We start from the raw sequence: 18,831 nt of genomic DNA, 5'->3' as shown, positions 1-18,831 counted from the left end.
AGATGACATGATACTATACATAGAGAATCCTAAAGATGCTACCTGAAAAATATTAGAGGTAATCAATGAATTTGGTAAAGTAGCAGGATACAAAAGTAATGCAGAGAAATCTCTTACATTCCTATACACTAATGATGAAAACTCTGAAAGTGAAATTAAGGAAACACTCCCATTTACCACTGCAACAAAAAGAATAAAATACCTAGGAATAAACCTACCTAAGGAGACAAAAAACCTGTATGCAGACAGAAGACCTATAAGACACTGATGAAAGAAATTAAAGATGATACAAACAGATGGAGAGATATACCATGTTCTTGGATTGGAAGAATCAACATTGTGAAAATGACTATACTACCCAAAGCAATCTACAGATTCAATGCAATGCCTATCAAGCTACCAATGACATTTTTCACAGAACTGGAACAAAAAAATTTCACAATTTGTATGGAAACACAAAAGACCCCAAATAGGCAAAGCAATATTGGGAAAGAAAAATGGAGCTGGAGGAATCAGGCTCCCGGACTTCAGACTATACTACAAAGCTAGAGTAATCAAGACAGTATGGTACTGGCACAAAAACAGAAAGATAGATCAATGGAACAGGATAGAAAGCCCAGAGATAAATCCATGCACATATGGGCACCTTATCTTTGATAAAGAAGGCAAGAATATACAATGGAGAAAAGACAGCCTCTTCAGTAAGTGGTGCTGGGAAAACTGGACAGCTACATGTAAAAGAATGAAATTAGAAAATAAAAATAAACTCAAAATGGATTAAAGACCTAAATGTAAGGTCAGACACTACAAAACTCTTAAAGGAAAACATAGGCAGAGCACTCTATGACATATATCACAGCAAGATGTTTTTTGACCCACCTCTTACAGAAATGGAAATAAAAACAAAACTAAACAAATTGGGACCTAATGAAACTTAATAGCTTTTGCACAGCAAAGGAAACCATAAACAAGACGAAAAGACAACCCTCAGAATGGGAGAAAATATTTGCAAATGAAGCAACTGACAAAGGATTAATCTCCAAAATTTATAAGCAGCTCATGCAGCTCAATATCAAAAAAACAAACAACCCAATCCAAAAATGGGCAGAAGACCTAAACAGACATTTCTCCGACGAAGGTATACAGATTGCCAACAAACACATGAAAGGATGCTCAACATCACTAATCATTAGAGAAATGCAAATCAAAACTACAGTGAGGTATCACCTCGCACCACTCAGAATGGTCATCATGAAAAAGTCTACAAACAATAAATGCTGGAGAGGGTGTGGAGAAAAGGGAACCCTCTTGCACTGTTGGTGGGAATGTAAACTGATACAGCCACTATGGAGAACAGTATGGAGGTTCCTTAAAAAACTAAAAATAGGGCTTCCCTGGTGGCGCAGTGGTTGAGAGTCCGCCTGCCGATGCAGGGGACATGGGTTCGTGCCCCGGTCCGGCAAGATTCCACATGCCGCGGAGCGGCTGGGCCCGTGAGCCATGGCCGCTGAGCCTGTGGGTCCGGAGCCTGTGCTCCACAACAGGAGAGGCCACAACAGTGAGAGGCCCGTGTACAGCCAAAAAAAAAAAAAAAACTAAAAATAGAACTACCATACGACCCAGCAATCCCACTACTGGGCATATAGCATGAGAAAACCACAATTCAAAAAGAGTCATGTACCACAATGTTCATTGCAGCACTCTTCACAATAGCCGGGACATGGAAGCAACCTAAGTGTCCATCGACAGATGAATGAATAAAGAAGATGTGGCACATATATACAATAGAATATTACTCAGCCATAAAAAGAAATGAAATTGAGTTATCTGTAGTGGGGTGGATGGACCTAGAGTCTGTCATACAGAGTGAAGTAAGTCAGAAAGAGAAAAATAAATCCCATATGCTTACATATATGGAAACTAAAAATAAAAAATGGTTCTGAAGAACAGAGGGGCAGGACAGGAATAAAGACGCAGACGTAGAGAATGGACTTGAGGACACAGGGAGGGGGAAGGGTAAGCTGGGACGAAGTGAGAGAGTAGCATGGACTTATATATACTACCAAATGTAAAATAGATAGCTAATGGGAAGCAGCCGCATAGCACAGGGAGATCAGCTCAGTGCTTTGTGACCACCTAGAGAGGTGGGATAGGGAAGGTGGGAGGGAGATGCAAGAGGGAGGAGATATGGGGATATGTGTATACGTATAGCTGATTCACTTTGTTATAAAGCAGAAACTAACACACCATTGTAAAGCAATTATACTCCATAAAGATGTTAAAAAAAATCCAACATAAAAACAATAGTGGTCCTAGATGAGAACCAAATAAAAAGAGTAAAAATGATACTAAAAACAATAATTTAGGGAAACTTCCCTGAAATAAAAAAGATTTGAAACTACATATTAAAATCCTCACATCTCTGAGAACATCGACCCAGAATACATAACATCAAGATGTATTCTACTAAAATTACTGCCAGAAGAAAATGAATGAATATACTTAAGAAGTAGAAGAAAAGAAAATGTGAGCCAAAGATTTTATCTTCTCAAAACTGACTTTCAAGTATAAAGTGCACAGCAATTAAAATGTAAGAACTAAGAGAATCTTTTTTGTGAGTATTTATTGAGGATTCTACTAGAGAATAAGCTTCAGACAAACAAAAAGAATAGAGAGCCACTGACAGAAACTGGCAGTGAGCATTAAATATGTAGTTACTTGTACAACTCATACTAAACGAGGGTTAAAAGGCAGAGAGTAAATATGTTCTGAGTATGCAGATATAATACAACTATAAAAAATGGGGAAAGCATATGTAAAAAGTTAATATTTTTAGTAATCATACAGTGGTAGTGTTTGTCTTATTTTAGGATTGCTCTGTGTGTGTGTGTGTGTGTGTGTGTGTGTGTGTGTATGTGTACTGTGTGATTAAAATAAATAATTACGGGATATTCTAATTCTATATCCCTGTATCCTTCAGAATCAGCATTCTTAGTTGGAAGAAAGGATATATGAATGTAATATAGAAAAGCAGAAATTCTATAGCCCTGATTTTGAAAGTATCAGTATCAACTCATGAGGTATATTAGCTTTAAATACGCATGCATGTGTGCACACACACATTTCCTAGCTCTGGCTACTGTAAGACCCCAGAAAAACAATACCGACTTAGTAGTGATGAGCACCCTGATTGTGGTCCTGAAATAATATTTTCCACTTAAAAAAAAACAGGGTTTATGGAGAAAGAGCTAGCTGGTTGCAGATCCAGATCAAGAAATGTATGAGTCCAGAAACAATTTGATGGGTCAGATAGCAAGGAAGCTATCAAAGATTACTAGGCCTATGTCAAAAGAACTTGGGAACCACACTGAAAGAGCCTACTACCCTGAAAGACTGTTGGCCAAAGATAAAACAATATGAGCTTCACTACAGATAATAATTCAACAAAGTAAATTTTGAATCGGTTTAAATCTACAAGTTCGTAACAATACTTTTCAAGTGAAACCAATTGGTCAAGTTTGGAGCATGACAGGAGATCAGTTCATTAAACTGGAAACTAGTAAATAAAAATCGGTGTTAAAAATTTTTTTAAAACTCAAGTGGAGAAAATCAAGCACTTATTCTGCTCTTCCTGTCTAAACTGTGGCAGGGTAACCAAACTGTCAATAAGGGAATCATCTCTTTATGAAAACATTCCAATTAATAAATGAAAGAGGAATGATATAATTAGATTATCACCATTTTGCAACCAAGCACCAATGAATTAATAGATCTGATCATTAAGAATCAAGGGCTGCTAATACTACAAAAAGACAGACAACCAGATGGAAGATCACAACACCATGTTTAGCCTTGCCAAAGGGATCAAACCTGAAACTGATCAAGTCTCTAGATTCACCTGTCAGTATGCAGGAAATACATAGGAACTGCATTATGAGTAATCAATCAGCAAACTCCAGATGGTAGGAAATTACACAGCCTTAAAAGTCCGAGTTCCTGAACAAATACACTAAAGGAAAAGAAAAACAATGGAGGGGGAACCTATAGATTAAGAGATTTAAAAGATATATATAGGACTTCCCTGGTGGCGCAGTGGTTAAGAATCTGCCAGTCAATGCAGGGGACGTGGGTTCAAGGCCTGGTCCGGGCAGATCCCACATACCGCAGAGCAACTAAGCCCGTGATCCGCAACTACTGAGCCTGAGCTCTAGAGCCCGCAAGCCACAACTACTGAGCCCATGAGCCACAACTACTGAAGCCTGTGCGCCTAGAGCCTGTGCTCCACAACAAGAGAAGCCACCACAATGAGAGCCCGTGCACCACAACAAAGAGTAGCCCCCGCTTGCCGCAACTAGAGAAAGCCTGTGCGCCACAACGAAGTCCCAACGCAGCCAAAAAAAAAAAGTTTTAATTAAGAAAATATATATACTAAAAAGATATATATAGATATATAGATTGTTTTAATAGGGAAGACTGAACTATAGTGTCTAGAGATGCACACAACTATAAAGAAATGCAACAAAGTGACTACACTTGAAGTCAGGATAGTGGCTACTTACGGAAGGAGGAAAGGGATAATGACCAGGACATGAAAGGGTTTCTCGGGTTGCTAGTAAAGTTTTATTTCTTTCCTGGGCACAGATTAAAAGGACATTTGTTTTAAAATAATTCATTAAGGCACACATTTGTATGTCTTTTTGTATCTGTTTTAATAATACATTTTTAAATTAAAAAATGCACATATGGGAGGGGGAAGGGTAAGCGGGGACGAAGTCAGAGAGTGGCATGGACATATATACACTACCAAATGTAAAATAGATAGCTAGTGGGAAGCAGCCACATAGCACAGGGAGATCAGCTCGGTGCTTTGTGACCACCTAGAGGGGTGGGATAGGGAGGGTGGGTGGGTGGAAGGGAGACACAAGAGGGAGGGAATATGGGGATATATGTACACGTATAGCTGATTCACTTTGTTTTACAGCAGAAACTAACACAACAAGGTAAAGCAATTATACTCCAATAATGATGTTTAAAAAAAATAATGCACATGATACAAAGTCCAAAATGAATAAAAGGGTATGCATTGAAAACTATGCCTCCTTCCCACACCTGATGCGAGACACCCCGGCTCCACTTTCTAGAGGCAACCAATCACGGATGCCACTTTCTTTTGCATCCTTTCCAGAGACTGAACGGATATTTTTTTTTTTTTTTTTTTTTTTTTGCGGTACGCAGGCCTCTCAATGCTGCGGCCTCTCCCGTTGCGGAGCACAGGCTCCGGACACGCAGGCTCAGCGGCCATGGCCCACGGGCCCAGCCGCTCCGCGGCATGTGGGATCTTCCCGGACCGGGGCACGAACCCGCGTCCCCTGCATCGGCAGGCAGACTCTCAACCACTGCGCCACCAGGGAAGCCCTGAATGGATTATTTTTAAGGGATAAATACATGCTGTAGCATTTTAAGACAAAGTAATTTTTATTGATTGATTGATTTTTATTGGAATATAGTTGATTTACAATGTTGTGTTACTTTCAGGTGTACAGCAAAGTGAATCTGTTATACATATACATATATCCACTCATTTTGAGATTCTTTTCCCATATAGGCCATTACAGAGTACTGAGTAGAGTCTCTTGTGCTATACAGTACGTCCTTATTAGTTGCCTATTTTATATCTAGTAGTATGTATATGTCAATCACAATCTTCCAGTTTATCCCTTGACAAAGTAATTTTTCACATAAAAGCCATGATTATTACGTACCTCTTCAAAAAGACATAAAGCTGCCTCATAGAGTGAGCACAAGCCATCGGATGTTCTGGGTGGTTCCCTCCACTGACTCCGATCAGCAGATGAACCCTATAATTAAGACATTGTGGGATACAGTTAGGGAAGGAGAGAGAGACATGTATTAAAATCACTTAAATAGTCCACAAGAACATCTGAGGAACTGTTTACATAATTATGTGCATTAAAATCAAATCCTAACATTAGGTCATGAAACCAATTTTATGTGTAAGTGTTATAAAAGACATGGCTATAGAGTGAAGCAGTAAATTAAGTACCAATCCCTCACTTATTACATTAGTGATTTGTTCTAAGTGTCACAAGGTTTGACCTAAAAACACTCAAGGAGGCAGAATTTTGCCAACTACACACTCTTTGGGTGGCCAATATCCAATAAATGGGGTCCCAGCAAATATTCTACTCCCCTGGGGCTGTCTTGTCCACTTGCTCCAAGAATACAGTAGAATGCAGCCAGCTTAAGTGATGATCCTTACCAGAGCAGCAGTAAGTCTGTTCCTCCCTTCTTAGTTTCAGCACAACAAAGGTCCCACAAGTCAGTTCATGTAGCTACCTGACTATATTAGCAACAAAATATCTTTTTCCTAGCACAGCTGAGGAATCATAGATCCTCTCTGTGACTAACTGCCTACTCTCCACAATAGGGCCCAATGGCTATGACCAGAAATCATTCTTTCATTGAAAACTGATAAATCAGAGAGTGAACTTGACCTCCGCTGTTCCCTCAAATTCCCATATCCTTATCACAAATGTCAAGTTCTTTCTCTGATTTATCCATCCTCTAGTTGTAAAATTTTCATCTGTGGCTTTATTTCAAAGACGATTATATTGTAAAAATATTTAGATTCTAGATGATCACCGGGCAAACATACCACAGAAAAGTATATCCTCTACTATGGAACGGAGGTTGGCCTAGATGCTCTGTAAGATCCCATCCAACTCTAAGATTATATGATTTTATCAATTCAGACTATTTTAATTAACGTGGTTCCTAAGTAATGAACGAAATGAATATGTTGGCTATTTAATTTATTGCTGGGTCATCAGGTGCTAAGCTACTGCTACCAAATCAATTTTTCTTTTTTATTGCTTAGGTGGTGCTTCTCGAATTTTAATGTGGACATAAGTTATCTGGAAATTTTGTTAAAATGCAGATTCCAATTCAGTAAATATAGGTGGGGGCCTGAGATTCTGTATTTCTAACAAGTTCTCAGGTGATGCCAATGCTGCTGTCTGAGGCTCACACTTCAAGTAGTAAGGCTTTCGAGAGCCACTTGCAGGTCTTGGAGTCATATGAGAAGCTGAGTGTTCAAAATTATCTAGTTCCTAGACACACAAGGTGTGGCTATACCAGCAAATACTTTGAGGCACAGCCTCTCCAAATTCCATAATTAGCTGTGTAGCACTTCTGGGAGAAACACAATTGTAATCTGTGGCTCCGTTATTTAAAGGCCACCTCTACTGATCACCAAACCAAAAGCAGATAAGAAACAACAGCAGCTTGCCATACCTTTCTAGGAGCTGGCACCAGGCCGGTAATAATTCCTTTTTATGCCTTTCTACAGTATGAAGGAAAATGCTGAAAATAACATAAGGTTTTCAGTGAGAGATCTGAGTTTAAATCCATGTTCCATCACTTACTGGCAACGTGACTTAAGGGTAAGTTTGCTTATCCTTAGACAGGAATAATTCCTCTATTATTTAGGGCTGTTGGGAAGAATAACTGAAATTATGCATAAAACATGCTTAGCATAGTTCTTAATACATAGTACGAACTCAAAACTGGCATCAGTAATTATTATTTTGTATGATGTACATGGAGAAAGTAGAGGAAACACAGGGAGTCTTTAATAAACTCCTGCTAACTTTAAAAATACCAAACCAATTTTTTAAAAAATCCTTCAAACACTGTCTGCAGTGACTGTCACTGACTTCTGTTCAAAAAGTCAATAGTTAAGGGTAAGACTAATCCAGCCCCAGTAAATTAGGATTAAAGATATCTTAAAAACCCATTCTGTATAGAATTCTTAATGTGTTTTGTAAATATACTGCACAATAGAAAAAGAGGCCTATACCTAGGCATTTTTAAAGAAATTACACTTTGGAAATGTGTAACTTCACACACTGCTAATATACCACAGGAAGTTCAAAGGTCCAAAGATAAATGGGAAATTAAAATAACATAAATGTGTGGTTTCACAGGTCTTCATTGAATTACCTTTCTCTTATTTACCTACCATCAAAAATAATGTAATACCTTTTCGTTTTTTTCACATCTGTCTTTTTAAGAAAATCAGACAAGAACATTAAGACTTGATGGAGTACATTTCCTTACATTCTTGCTATCTGATTTTACTCTGCTTAAAATTGCTTCTGTGACTCCCCACTGCCTACAGAATCAAGCTCAAAACCCCATAGCATGGGATACCTGGCCCTGCCCACGTTGGCCACCTCAGCTCATCCCATTCCAGCCCCAGCACCCAGGAGCCTACTCTCCCACACCTCAGTCACTTTGAGAATACTAATCCTCTCACCTGAAAACTTCTTCAGCTCCCTCACTCACACACCTCATGTCTGCAAGCAAACTCTTCTTACTTTTCAACTAAGCTTAGGCATCCTTCATTTTCTGCCCCTTCCCTTCTAGCCCTCCTCCTCCTGTATCTCATCACCACCTCCCTGTGCAGACCTCTACTACAGCCCAGCATCATTAATATGAAATGTCTGTGCATCTCTCTCTCCTTACACTGTGAGCTGGCTAACGGCATGGACGCTACAAAGCTTATTCATCTTTTTAACCCATAGCCTAACAGCATCTGGCACACAGTAAACACCTAGTGGCATCAAAGGCCAAAGGTGTTTTTCTTGGTGTTTACTTTTTTAGAATTCAGGGATGTACAGTGACATTATTTCCCTACTCTTTATTTAAACGTAAGTTAATGAGTATCTTGCATGCTTGCACTCAAACAGAATTACTATGTGCATGGGTAGAGGAGGTTAAGAATCACACATGTAAATACAATTTAAGGATCGAACTCATTTTTGTTAGGCCTTCTACCGGGTACTCAATTGATGGTTATGCGTCTCTCCCTCTAACTTCTAGCTTGGGGATACAGTCTGTCCCAGCTGTTCCTGAGCAGAGAATCTTAAGACAGGGAAGATAAGGTCAGGACGGGATTCTTCCCCAGAATATATCCAGAATTCTGAGGAAAGCTATCCGGGGTACCCTCATCCCAAGAGAAAGCTACAATGTAGGGTATAGCCTAGGAAGGTAAGGAGGGAGGCGGAGGCCCCTTCTGCCTAGGTGTATTTGACATTTTGTCCAGAAATGAAAGAGGCCAAGTGGAGAGAAAATTGGAAATCCAGCAATAAAATAAGTTTATTATATTTTATATCTACTTTAAGGTAGGCCTTCATGGGAAAAAAAAATAAGTCAATTTAACATAAACAGGGTAAAAGCTGCATACAGCTGTCAGAAAAAATGTGGGCTTTGCAGACAGACTATGGGTTGTAAGAATTAGTTAACACAGTGCCTGGCCCATCAGTGCTTAATCAGGAGTATACATAATACTTTCAGTTCTTTTGCCAAATAGATGTGTAAATTTAGGATAATTGCCACAGTTTCTTCATCCTTAAGATAAGGATAAATAATATCTACCTTACAGATTAACATGATAATTGAATAAGGCACTGCTTATAAAAAGCACCTGAGGGGCTTCCCTGGTGGCGCAGTGGTTGAGAGTCCGCCTGCCGATGCAGGGGACACGGGTTCGTGCCCCGGTCCGGGAAGATCCCACATGCCGCAGAGCGGCTGGGCCCGTGAGCCATGGCCGCTGAGCCTGCGCGTCCGGAGCCTGTGCTCCGCAACGGGAGAGGCCACAACAGTGAGAGGCCCGCGTACCGCAAAAAAAAAAAAAAAAAAGCACCTGGTAGGTAGTAGGCACTCAACGAAGGTTAGAGCTCTTCCTCCCTTATTCCAGGTACTGGGAAGCAGTAAGTAGAATCCAAAAAATGAATGGAATGGTTTACTATAGGTTAATTAAGTGAATATTAAAACACATTATATAGGTAGTAAATATATTTACTGTAAAGATTTCTTAAGGTTATAGAGCCAATTTAAACTTACAGCCAAATATGCATACAAACCAATTTACAACATGCTAAAAGACAATGGGCTAAACAGATACTGAGAAAAGCAATTTAGTTTCTTGGGGCACCCTCTTCCCACTAAGGAGCAATATTGCAGGATAAGGCCTTTGAGGGTAAGGTGGGGAAGAGGCTTCTGACTCAGGGTATTTAGCATTTTGATTAAAAAGGAAACACACCATGGGCAAGCGTACGATCATATAAGTAGACTGCACAATAATTAACATGTTTTCTTTGTAACAAAGGCAATGCAAAATAAACAGACTGTAAAATGAAGAATTAAGTAACTCCTCACAGAAATATTAACATGTGACCATGAATAGATACATTATTTTAGGTCATCAAATGGCATTACATATTTGAAAACAGTATAAATTTAGAGAATGTTACCAGAAAGTATTAAGAATTGGAAAATAAAATGAGAAAAACACATATGCAAGTGAATAAGTTTAAATATTGAATAAGAAACCACAAGAGGCCTAATTGCCTTTCATAGCTGTTACTTCAACCCTTTCTTACTTAGATCATTGCTTAGATCTCTGGCTCTAGATTCCTACTTCAGGTAAAGATCATACGGCCCTTGTCAACATTCCAGATTCTGAACAAAGCACCACATGCTCTTCTAGTCTAAATTTTATTTAACATTAAGGAATTCAAATTTTCATAGATCTCATGATCTAAAATTTCCAAGTACTTGCTTACAATAAAATTATTTGTAATAAAATGACCCAATATTTACCATTCAGTTCACAAGTACAAAATGTAAGCCAGGTGAAAATTTAAATGCCCTGGTTTGAAAATAAATTCAACATAATTGTTTTGTATGAAACATTCCTGTCAATCCAACAGCTTTCCATATTTTTTGGGGGGAGGGGGAGTCATGAAACATACATACATAATTTACAAGTGGCATTTTTAATTATTTAAACTAAATAAATTTGTTAATTGATATTTGGTAATAAAGAATATCAAAAACGCTGATCAATGTAACTCAATTGAAATTAAATCAACTTATAAGTGTTTCAATCTTTATATTCCAAATTTGTATTCTTTTTGTAAATTTAATTTTATTTATTTTTTTTAAACAGTAGGTTCTTATAAGTTATCCATTTTATACATATGTCAATCCCAATCTCCCAGTTCATTGCACCACCACCACCCCTCTACTTTCCCCCCTTGGTGTCCATACGTTTGTTCTCTACATCTGTGTCTCTATTTCTGCCCTGCAAACCAGTTCATCTGTTATTTCAAACTTTTATTCTTGGTTTTCACAAAAGCATTAAATTTCAATCTCAGAAATTCTTGAAATTGATCATACTGCCCTATATTTTACTGTTTATTCTTTAATATGGTATCTAAAGTTAGTCCCTTTATGATAGTCAAGCAATTAAGTTCCTTCATGAACAAGACATTCATTACAGATCTAGTATATCAGTTCATTACTCCCCTCCATTCAGGTCTCTGCTCAAATGTCCCAATTCAGAGACTCCCCTGATCACATTAACTAAAATACCACACCTTTCCCCTCCCCAATCTCTGCTTGAACCCATCATTTTGTATTCCCTTTCCCTCCCTTATCTTAATTCTTAGAACTTAACACTACCTAAAATTTATATTTATTGTCTGATTCCCCTACGAGGCTGTTAGCTCCAAGAAACTCTGTTTTTCTCTGCTGTATCCTTAGGGCCTAGAATAATACTTAGTACATAGTAAATGTTTAATAAAAATGGAGAAGGACGAAATCAGATATTTTTTTCAAAAGGTCTCCACACTTACTAGCCAAGGCCCCTCATTTTACTCTTGAGTTTACTAAAACACAGAGAAGTTAGATGAATTTCCCAAGTTCACAGAGGAAGCCATAAAACTTAAACTACAATCCTAACTCCTGATCCAGTGGTCTTAACACTATACAACTAGCCTGTCCTTGAATTACATATTCACATCAACACATATAAAAGTTTCTTTACTCAAAGTATATAAATTATTTAACTAACCTAACAATCACCAGTAGAATTCTCAAATCATTTGCTATTACTATCAATTCATTAAAAGTTGGGTTGACATTTCCCAAAATTGTTAGATAAGAATTTTAAAGTTAAGATTTATCATACATACCAAAGAACGTCTCATCTGCATTAATATAGTCATAAAGCAGTCAAAGCTGATCATCCCTTCCTGGCTTGATAGTAGTTTGCTTTTCTCCATGGAATTTACAACTGCTGAAGCCCCTAAGGCCATTTCTATCCATTCAAGGAGATACCGCAAAGAACCTCGCTGAGCAGCTAAACCAAGCAGCAACTCAGAAGCTAATCTACGACCTAAAGTGTCTGCTCCAGAATTGGGAATAGTTACTCCTTTAAGAAATGTTGTTACTTGTGATAAGCAATCCAAGCCCATAGGTGGAATCTTGCTTTCATTTGCTAAAGATAATGGTGGCAAAGAGCTCACGACTTCAATTGCAGTATGAATAACGTCATTGCAAAGACTGAGACCAGGTCCCGACACAGGCATCATCCAACTTTGTCTCAGAAGTGCAAATAATAAACTTAGACCAGTTCGAACACCCATTTCTATAAGTGCATCAGTGCTTGACCGGGGACGTTCACTAACAGAATGGACATCTGCCGAACCAGAGCTGCTCTCCGGAGAATGCTGCTGCTGTTTCACTTTGCCTTTATCATGGTATTTATTAGAAAGTGCATAGAAGACACGCTGGAGTACAAGCAATCGTTTTCGAAGTGCCCCAGCAAATGGGGAATCTGAACAAACCATCTTCGCTAGTGCTAGCTGACTGCTAAGAAGGGCATCCAAATAGTGGTCCTGTTCATCACTTGAAAGAGACTCACGTTCAAAGTCTGGCAACTGTGGTCCTTTGAGGCACAAAACTTGTTGGGGCAAAGGTACTACTTCCTTATTGCTGACCAGTTTAGAATATAGAACAGCAACCCCCTCTCTTGTAGCAATAGATTCACTGTCCTCTGTAATCCAGGAGCTGTTGAGGTGTTCAAGCCATTTCAGTTTCACTGGTGGAACCATAGTTGCCATTTTGATTTACTCTTCAGCCATTAGTTCTATAAAGGGAGAAAGAAAAAGGAGTCAAGTTTCTGAACTTCCATCATATATTACAATTAGTGGTTTCAAACTGGTGAAACACAAAGTCTGGACTTCAGTTAACAGTAACATACCAATGTTAGTATTTTAGCTTCAATAAATGTACCATGGTTATTTAAGACATTAATATTAGGGAGCAATGGGTTGCAGGGCATACGGGAACTCTGTACTATCTTTGCAACTTTTACATAAGTCTAAAATTATCCCAAAATAAAAAGCTTATTTTAAAAATTAGTGATTTATGTAACTTTTCTCTTCAGGTTCTGGTCCCACTGTCAGTATTAACAGTGGGTTCTACATGATGATGGACCCCAAATTTGTATCTCCAGGCTTCTCCTCTGAATTCCAAACTCATATATGTAATTGTCCACTTGACCTCTCCACACCTCATAGGCATCTCAAACTTTATATTCAAAACTGAATTCCTAATCCAACATTTCCACCACACCCACCCAAACCTGTTCCTCCTGCAGAACTCCTCACTTCAATAAATGGCAACTGTATCCTTCTATTTCCTTTGGCTAAAAACCTTGGGAGTCATCATTGACTCCTCCCTCTCTTACACTCCAAATTCAATTAGTCAACTCTACTCTCAAAATATAGCCAGAATCCAAACAGTTCTCACACCCCTCCATTGCTGAAACCCTGGTCTAAGCCATCATCTCTTGGATCACTGAAGAAGCTTTCTTACTGGTCTCCCTGACTGTACTGAGGAGCTGCAGTGACTCCAAAAGGGCAGGAATGTTTCTGTATATTTTGTTTACTGCTGTATTCTGGCACACAGTAAGTGCTCAGTAAGTATTTGCTGACAAAAAGTACTTAAAAACTAAGTTTGCTGGGATAAAATATTCACAAGACATATATCGTGCAAAGGACTATCATCCAAGATACATTAAGAACTCCTACAACTCAATAATAAAAAGACAACCTAATTTTTTAAATGGTCAGAAAAGTTGTGAACAAAACTTCACCAAAGATATGGCAATGGCTAATAAGCACAAAAAAAAGTGCTCAACATCATTATTCATCAGAAAAATGCCAATTAAAATCACAAAGAGATACTAATACACACCCAGAAGGATTAAAATTAGTAAGGCTGACAATACCAAATGTTAAGCAAGGATGCAGGGCAACCAGAACTCTCACAAACCATTTGTGGAAATGTAAAATTGAACAGCCACCTTAGAAAGACATCTGGTAGCTTCTTATAAAACTAAATATAGGGCTTCCCTGGTGGCGCAGTGGTTGGGAGTCCACCTGCCGATGCAGGGGACGCGGGTTTGTGCCCCGGTCCGGGAGGATCCCACATGCCGCGGAGCAGCTGGGCCCCGTGAGCCGTGGCGGCTGGGCCTGCGCGTCCGGAGCCTGTGCTCTGCAATGGGAGGGGCCGCAGCGGTGAGAGGCCCAGGTACCGCAAAAACAAAACAAAACAAAACAAAACTAAATGTATACCTACTCAATGACTCAACAATTCCTCTCCTACAGATTCGCCCAGAAGAAAACATATCTCCACAGAAAGACTTAACGCTAAATAGTAGTTGCCCCTAGAAGGTGAGGGCATGAATAGGTTGGGCAGGGCATGAGGGAACTTCCTGAAGTGATGGTAATGCTGGATTACCAAGCCTTATACATTTGTCAAAACTCAGTGAATATACATTTAAGATGTCACTGCATGTAAATTTTACCTAAATAAATACTGAATTCCAGTTGATACATATATTGAAGTATATTTAGGGGGAAGTATACTGATATGTATAATTTACTTTGAAATGCATCAAATAATAAGATGCACTGATGTGTGTGTGTATAAAGATATATATATGTATATACATACACACATACATATGGATTGATATGTGATAAAACAAGTATAATAAAATATTAATGGCAGAATCTCAGTGAAGTATATATGCCTATTCATTTTTAAATCTTTCAATTTTGTTGTATGTTTGAAATTTTTCATCATAAAATATTGCTGGAGAGTTGGGACTAACTCCTGCTTTTCAAGCAAGTTCCCAGAATGGTAGTCATAACAGTTGGTGGTAGATAAAGATCTTCACATAATGAAGGGCATTTTATTTTCATGATATAGGTAGCTCTTAAAAAAAGAGCTCCAATGATAGAGACTGCAGGCTAATTAAAAGGAGTTTCCTACTTCCAAACATGCCCTGTTAAATTCTAAATATAAAATCTAATGGTACTTCTTCCTTTTTCAAGCTTATGATTACTATGCTTAATTTAACTTCAATAGATACTTGGAAAGTATGTACTTGGGAGAGGGAAAATAAAACCATAAGCCTTCTCCCACTTCATTCGGCTAAGTATTTACTAAACATTGTGCAGAGGATATAAAAGTACCTTACTTACCTCCATCCCTGCAAGCCAGAGGTAATTCTGCTCTTTTTATTTTTGCTAGTTTGACTGCTATAAAGGAATATGTTGTTATTCTAATTTCAATCTCCCTGATTACTAACACCTGAACAGCACATGGATATTGGTCATTTGGACACACTCTTCTGGGAAATGCTTATTCATGTCCTTCTAGTCACATATTTTTCTACTGGGTTATTTTTCTTGTCAATTTGTAAAAAGTTTTTGTATTTTATCATTGTCCTCAGCACTGCAAATATTTCTTCTAATCTATCTTTCGCATACATACACATCCTTTCTTTATGGCTCCTGCTTTCCATTCTTGGCTAAAGGAGCACCCCAACATCCCCATGCCCTTACACATAAACTCTAGATAATACAGGTATTCACCTAGATTTTCTTGAAGTATTTTTGATTTTTTTTACACATGACTCTTTAAATGAATTTTATATTCATCTGAAATTTTAATTAAGTTCTGCATGGTGTAAAATTGGATTCCAATTTTATTGTTTCCAGGTGGATGGCTAATTATGCCACCACCATTTAAGTCATCCAAGACTTCCAAGACAGCTGAGGACAATGGCAGCTGCATAATTATCTCCCCAAATTTCTTCCCAAACAATAAGGAAAAATAAATTCTACATAAAACCACACCCACAGCATAATTTGAAGATGCAGAATGACAAAACTGCAAATTAACTGTAAAAAAAGAAATATCATCAATCCCAGTGCACACACTCTCAGCTCCAGGAGCCACAAGGTTTGGTGCAAGACTAAGAAAATCTGTAGAGAAGAGCGAAGAGGAAGGATAGTGAAGGAGCCTAAAGGTGATTTGGAACGACTGCCAGAAAGATTAAATCCACACTAAATCTGAAAATACTGAACAAATGTCCAGGCAGATCAGAGCACAGACTACAAGGAAGAGATTTCAAAGTACGTTTAATTTAAAGAGTCAGGCATGATTTAAAGAAGCAGGTACAATTTTAAAAGACAGGTATGATTTATATGAGTATTCCTTGAAATGCAGAGAGGAGAAAAAAGACAAAAAAGAAGAGAGAAGCATTCTTTGGCAACTGGGTGGTAAAGGGTAAAAGAAAAAAAGGAGGGGGGAATGTTTAGGGTTCTGCAAGACAAAAGAGAACTATAAAATTGGAGATATAACAAAGCTTCTCTCAAGCAAAAGAAACAAAGCTCCAAAAAAAAAATCCTTTGAAGTACTTGGACTTTGCTATATAGACAGAAGAGGGTGCCATTAAATTAGGAATATTATTTAAAAAACCCAATACCATAAAAATGAACAAGAAAAAAGTCCACAGAGAACTACTGCAGAAAATCAGTAAAGTTCACATACATCAACTGATGGAAATCTTCCTGATAACAAGAAAGCATAAGAAAATAAAAGTTAACAATCCAAGCAAAATTAAACACACAAACATTTGAGGATATAAAAAAACCTTGAATCAGAAATTCAAAAACTAAAAGCAGAAAAAGGCCACATAAATAATTAAATAAATAAAGTTTTTAAAGTTTTTGAAAAGGGAAGGAACAGGGAAGGAAGAAAGGGGAAAAAAAGGAAAAGAGCTGACTGAACTCAAGAAACGGAAGAAAAAGACAAAATTCTCAGAAATGAAGAATGAATTATAAACTGTCCAAGGGTAGACTCAAATAAAAAGTTAGCAAAGGGCAATTAAAGGCTGGAGCAGGGAAACAACTATGAGAATTAAAATCTCACACACATACACATACACATACACACACACACACACACACACACACGAATCAGTGAAAGTAGTGGAAAGAGAAGACAAGCAAAGAAGGGCAAGTATTTGGACTACTGGATTACCTGAAAAAGTAAAACAAAAAAGCAACAAAGAGCTGATTTTAAAGCTACTAGCCAAGAAAACCTGCCAGAAATAGAAAAAAAATTTTTTTGAATCAATACAATAAGGGTTCACAAGGTACCTGGGAAATTAAGCAAGAACAACCAACTCTAAGACATTGGCCTTGTAAATTCAAGGATTTAGATAAAACCCTCAAGACCTCCAGGCAAAAAGATCAAATAACTTAAAAAGGTAAAAGAATTAGACTGGCATTGACATTTTAAAACCAGTCAAATAAACAGCACAGCAACAGCTTTTATAAAGCAAAAACTACAGGGGGTGCAAGGAAACATAGACAGAAACACACAAATAATGGGAGACTTTAATATACCATTCCCAGTACAAGACACATCAAGTGGACAAAAATATGTAAGGAAACAGAAGACCTAAACAACAAAATAATTTACTCTTTTTCCATTACCAGGATCTATTTCTGAATCCTCTATTTTGGTCCACTTGTCCATTCTTACGCCAACAGTGACTTGATTACAGTGGCTTTTATAAATATTCTGATGGCTGGTAAGGCAAGTCCCTAACCTTTAAGATTATTTCATTCAATTACATGCTACCTCTCCCAAGGTAGCATGTTCTAATTGGAACTTCATTAAATATATATATTAATTTTCAGAAAATAGATATTTTTATGATAATTTGTCCACCTAAGAATATAGTATGTCTTTCTATTTTGATCCGGTCTTATTTTAGATTTTCTTCATATAAGTCCTATGCCTTTCTTGATAAACTGTTTCTTGAGTATTTTTGATTTTGTGGCTACTATGAATGGAATTCCCCAATTTCCTTTCCTGGATAATTATTGCTATCCAGCCATCTGGGTACATTCGTACACTTTTCCAAATTATGCAAGGATAGAGATGAATGAAAGAAGCATAAACCATATAACAAAGGGTCAGAAAATGAAGAAAGCAAAGAAGTATTAAAGATAAAACAGAAAAAAAGGTCAGCAATAAGACTAAGCATATCTACTTATCACTATCACCAAAACTCATCTATTAAAACCAAAGACAGGGCTTCCCTCATGGCACAGTGGTTGGAAATCCACCTGCCAATGCAGGGGACACAAGTTCAAGTCATGTGCCACGGAGCAACTAAGCCCGTGCGCCACAACTACTGAGCCTGCACTCTACAGCCCACGAGCCACAACTACTGAAACCCACGCGCCTAGAGCCTGTGCTCCACAACAAAAGAAGCCACTGCAGTGAGAAGTCCGCGCAGCACAACAAAGAGTAGCCCCCACTCACTGCAACTAGAGAAAGCCCACATGCAGCAATGAAGACCCAACACAGCCAAAAATAAAAAAATAAATATTTTTTAAAAACCTGCTACAAAGCTACAATAATCAAAACAGTGTAGTACTGGCATATAGAACAATGGAATAGAATAGAGAGCCCAGAAATAAACCCTCACATATATGGTCAAATGATTTTTGACAAGGGCTCCAAGACATTCAATGGGAAAAGGACAGTCTTTTCAACAAATAGTGCTCAGAAAACTGAATATCCACA

General features: G+C 38.0%; 1 protein-coding gene across 22 annotated transcripts in view; it reads right to left on the bottom strand.

Moving 5' to 3' along the window:
- HERC1 (HECT and RLD domain containing E3 ubiquitin protein ligase family member 1) overlaps positions 1–18,831 on the bottom strand; it is a 214,834-nt gene that overhangs the window by 159,832 nt on the left and 36,171 nt on the right. For 21 of the 22 annotated variants that reach the window (XM_089904370.1, XM_089904371.1, XM_089904282.1 and 18 more), the window contains 2 exons: positions 12,063–13,018; positions 5,763–5,858 (listed from right to left, as the gene is read on the bottom strand). In XM_089904370.1, coding sequence (XP_089760496.1) covers positions 5,763–5,858; positions 12,063–12,992 — 1,026 coding nt within the window. In that variant the 5' untranslated portion in view covers positions 12,993–13,018. Of the gene's footprint in view, positions 1–5,762; positions 5,859–7,314; positions 7,384–12,062; positions 13,019–18,831 lie in introns of those variants that run through there. The other variant, XM_089904361.1, reaches the window with a different exon arrangement.

The sequence above is a fragment of the Delphinapterus leucas genome, chromosome 2 (assembly GCF_059928025.1).
Source record: "Delphinapterus leucas isolate spDelLeu-1000000601 "Yukka" chromosome 2, BTC_Dleu_Yukka2, whole genome shotgun sequence".
NCBI lineage: Eukaryota > Metazoa > Chordata > Mammalia > Artiodactyla > Monodontidae > Delphinapterus > Delphinapterus leucas.
Note: the sequence above shows the minus strand (reverse complement) of the source record. Positions and strands in the feature narration are given on the sequence as shown.